Here is a 3,829-nt window from a genome sequence, read left to right as displayed (position 1 = left end):
ATTATTATTTTATTTGGAAATTTAAGTTTTACTTTTTTCCATAAGTTTCCTTGGAAAATAGAAGTACGCACATTCTCATCACATAGAGATTCTTCGTTTTGCATATAGGAAACAATTTCATTAAATACGTTTGGTAATTCTAGAAATTCTTTTAAGATTTTATGCAATTCTATTATTTGTCCTTCAGATTTTTGAATAACCATATTTGCTTCAGAAGATTCATTTATTTTGCCAAGACTTGATCTTTCTCCTATAAAAAAAGCATTTGGTTTAATATAACATCTATTGTCTTCCAGAAATTTTAATCTTTTATGTTCGGTTCCCAACATTTCAAATGTATTATTAATTTCCTTAAAAAGAGTACAAACTTTGTTATATTCATTCACATTTTCTTTGTTTAATATAGGGTCTATACAGGCAATTACAGAATGAAATAATTCCTTTACATCTTCTATTACTATTTGGACAATGTTTCGGGGTAAAGAAGAATTACTGTACATTTTTGACGTCAAACAAACAATAGCATTCCGAACAGTTTGAAAAAGATCGGATGGTTCATTATTACAATATTTAGAAAAATGAGGTTTGTCAATAAACGAATTTTGAGTATTCTGATATTCTGAAGAACAGAAAGAATTAGATTCTTCAATTTGGTCTGTATTTAGTTGTTGAAGCGTTTCATATTTTGAATGATTCTTAATTAAGTGCTTTTTTAAACCATTTAAAAGAGGAAAAGTACGGTGACAATTGTCTTGCTTACAAATAAAGCTTTGTATAAACGGATGCAAATGTTTTATATGTTGAATTAAAGAATCAATACCTCTAAATGTCTTGGAACATTTAAAACAAATGATATTGTTACATTCCATTGTAAATAATCTGTTTCAATATTAATACTTTTGTGTGTGTATGCATATATATATATATATATATATATATATATATATATATATAATATTTAAATATATGTGTGTGTGTGTGTGTGTGTGTGTGTTTATATGTGTGTATATATGTATATGTACGTGTGTGTGCAAAATTTAATAAACCAAAATAGCTCAGTGGTTATTCATACAATGTTTTAAATATCTATGTTTTAAACCGTAATATATCGTTCATAAAAGGAATGTTTATGTCATTTGCAGAAATAATATTAAACACTTCCCACTGTAAAAGAAACCAGAGATGCTGGCTCTCTGGTGTGTATTTTAAGTCCAAAACAAAATATGCTTCAAAACAAAATTTTAACGCATCAAGAAATGTCTTTGTTTCATAAGTTTTGCTATCAATAATAACGTAGAAAGCATGAATATTACATAAATTGGGACCAACTACTATTATGTACGGCTGAATTGTTAAACCCTTTTTATACATAAAATCAATCTTTTCTTGTTTTGCTGACTCAATATCACCTGGGATTTTTACTTGCAAGAAAAGGCCATCTCTTGCTTCGGATACAGATGGTTTCCAGTAGACCTTGCCTGTCTTTGCCCTACCACGAGGAGGTACCAAAGAAGATAACAAATACGAACGTATTACGTTTTTGGAATCTGTAATTGTAAAAACATTTAATTTGTATTAGCAATATTATACATTATTAATAATCCTATTTTAAAGCAACTTAAAGTAGTTATGACATTATTTGAATTTTAATTATGTTCAAAAACATTACATATGCTTATAATACAAACAATTTATAGATAAAACTTTTAACTTAAAAAATCATCACTTGAAAATCATATTATGCCAAAAAAGTTAATGCTACATTTAAAATAATAAGTGCTGTAAATATTTCTATGTACAATTTCGTTTTAAATCAGTAAACAAAAATTATGTGTTACAAAATAAAAGTTATTGTTTTTTAATTAATTGTATTATATGGATCAAAATAATTCAATTTTAACTTTTAATTAGTAATTATTAATAGTATGTCAATTACTTTACATTTAACAAAGTTAATGATACCATATTGATTCTTACCTGTTGTTATCTGATCTTCAAGCAAATTAAATAAACTTTCATCGGATGGCTTAAGTAATGCCTTACGTTTATTATAAATGTAAGTAAAGAAATCCTCAAATTTTTGGCATATATCAAAGGATGCTTATAAGTTAAATCTTTCTTTAAAATCGCAGTCAATCTGAAAAAAAAAACCAGAAGATGAGAGAAGAGAGTAGAGAATTTTCTAAATGCGGATACATATATTTTTTTACAGAATATTCTTGCAAACTTTTGTAAAAAGCATTTATATGTGCTGTGCTAAAGAAAATTTAAACAAAAAAAGAAATTATAAGTACATTTATCATATTTCTTAAGGAACAACTTTTTATAAAAATTTGATCAACCAAAAACTCATCAAAAATCAATAAAAATTGATTACACGATAATGACTTACTAAATCAATTGCTGCTTGTGTTCTTAAGATAGGCCATTCTTCTAAATATTCATTTAATGATAATCGTCCTATTTTTCTAATTGGAAAAGATAGTTTCCAACGACGAATAACTTCATCTTTGGGTTCAATATTGTGCTTAAGCCATACTTGACTGTCCTGCATTTCTCTTGATATATCTAAAATTAATAATGACAAAATGTTATTATAGTAAACACATAAATAGTATCTTACAATTTGAAAGCAGCTAATTTCGCCAAAAAAAAACTAATACTTTGATATTTTGGAAGGTTTTCAACAAGCAAATCTATATGAATATCAAACTGTACAAATAAAAATACTTTTTAAACAATCATTATAATTTTTACATTTTATAGTAAATACTAATAAACTTTTGAAGAAAAAAGGATTTTACTATTATAAAAATGTGTATCTCATCTGCAAAGTGTTAATATAATATGTGTCATATTTACTTTCTTTTTCCTCAACTGTAAAGGTTTCACAACTTGCCAAAGTTTTTCGTAGCATGGTAAGCTTGTTTCTATATTTATCTATTAATTTTCCTCTGGCTACTTCCGGTTTGTTGTGGCGTGATTGACTTTTTCCAATAGGACTAACGTAATACGTAGATCTCCTTTTTTCATGAAAAATTTCAACTATTTTGTCAGCCAAAATGCCTACTGTTGAATTATTTAGACGTTTATTTTCATTTAAGAAATGACATATGATAATGTCACACAAATTATTGCGATCTTTATTATCAATTGATTTTGTTTTTTCAAACTTTAATAGAATAGCCCTTCCTATAATATGACTTTTCAATAGATCTTTTAAATTAAAATTTACAACTTCGTATGTATTTAGTACATTATTAATCATATTATTCATGTCTTTGTTGTTAGTATTTGAAACTTCAATCATTTTAATCAATGAAGCATTCGATGATGATGTCGAAGGTATATCAGATTCAGACCCCAATGAAACATTTGATAATGTTGAAATTGTATCAACATCAGACAATGAAACTTTTGGCTTTTTTTTAAGCGGTTGTTCTGTTTCTATTAAATCTAATATTTCAGTATTTAAAGACATCTGAAAACAACATTATAAAATAAGTATTTAAAAAAGGAATTACTTTTAAAAATAGCAACATAATAAAAATATTAAACAAGTATGACATAATAACAAGTTACTTTTACAGTTAAAAAGGTCTATATTGGAATAAATAAAAATATATAACTAAATATATAAAAATATATATAAATATATAAAAATATATAACAAAATAGTTTTAAAAAATTAATTTAGAATAGTTAAATTAGATAATAGTATCCTAAAATCCTAAAGAATAGTATCCTAGAAAAAATATTACAAATATATAATGCATACCACTAAATCTTCGGGTGACAATATCACAGGTTGAAATGGTTGAATAGGTTT

At 25.5% G+C, this 3,829-nt stretch overlaps 1 protein-coding gene across 1 annotated transcript; it reads right to left on the bottom strand.

Moving 5' to 3' along the window:
* Positions 1-1,086: 1,086 nt before the first annotated feature.
* LOC112462870 lies at positions 1,087-3,069 on the bottom strand (the record flags this gene model as incomplete). The annotated part of the gene is made up of 4 exons (XM_025028933.1): positions 1,087-1,547; positions 1,978-2,038; positions 2,393-2,568; positions 2,863-3,069. Coding segments are annotated over 4 exons (905 nt in total), but the record flags the coding sequence as incomplete, so codon positions are not given.
* Between the last annotated feature and the right edge of the window lie 760 nt (positions 3,070-3,829).

Source organism: Temnothorax curvispinosus, unplaced genomic scaffold (genome assembly GCF_003070985.1).
Source record: "Temnothorax curvispinosus isolate PA1 unplaced genomic scaffold, ASM307098v1 QBEX01012877.1, whole genome shotgun sequence".
Classification (NCBI taxonomy): Eukaryota; Metazoa; Arthropoda; class Insecta; order Hymenoptera; family Formicidae; genus Temnothorax; species Temnothorax curvispinosus.
This window is presented reverse-complemented; position numbering and strand designations above follow the sequence as displayed.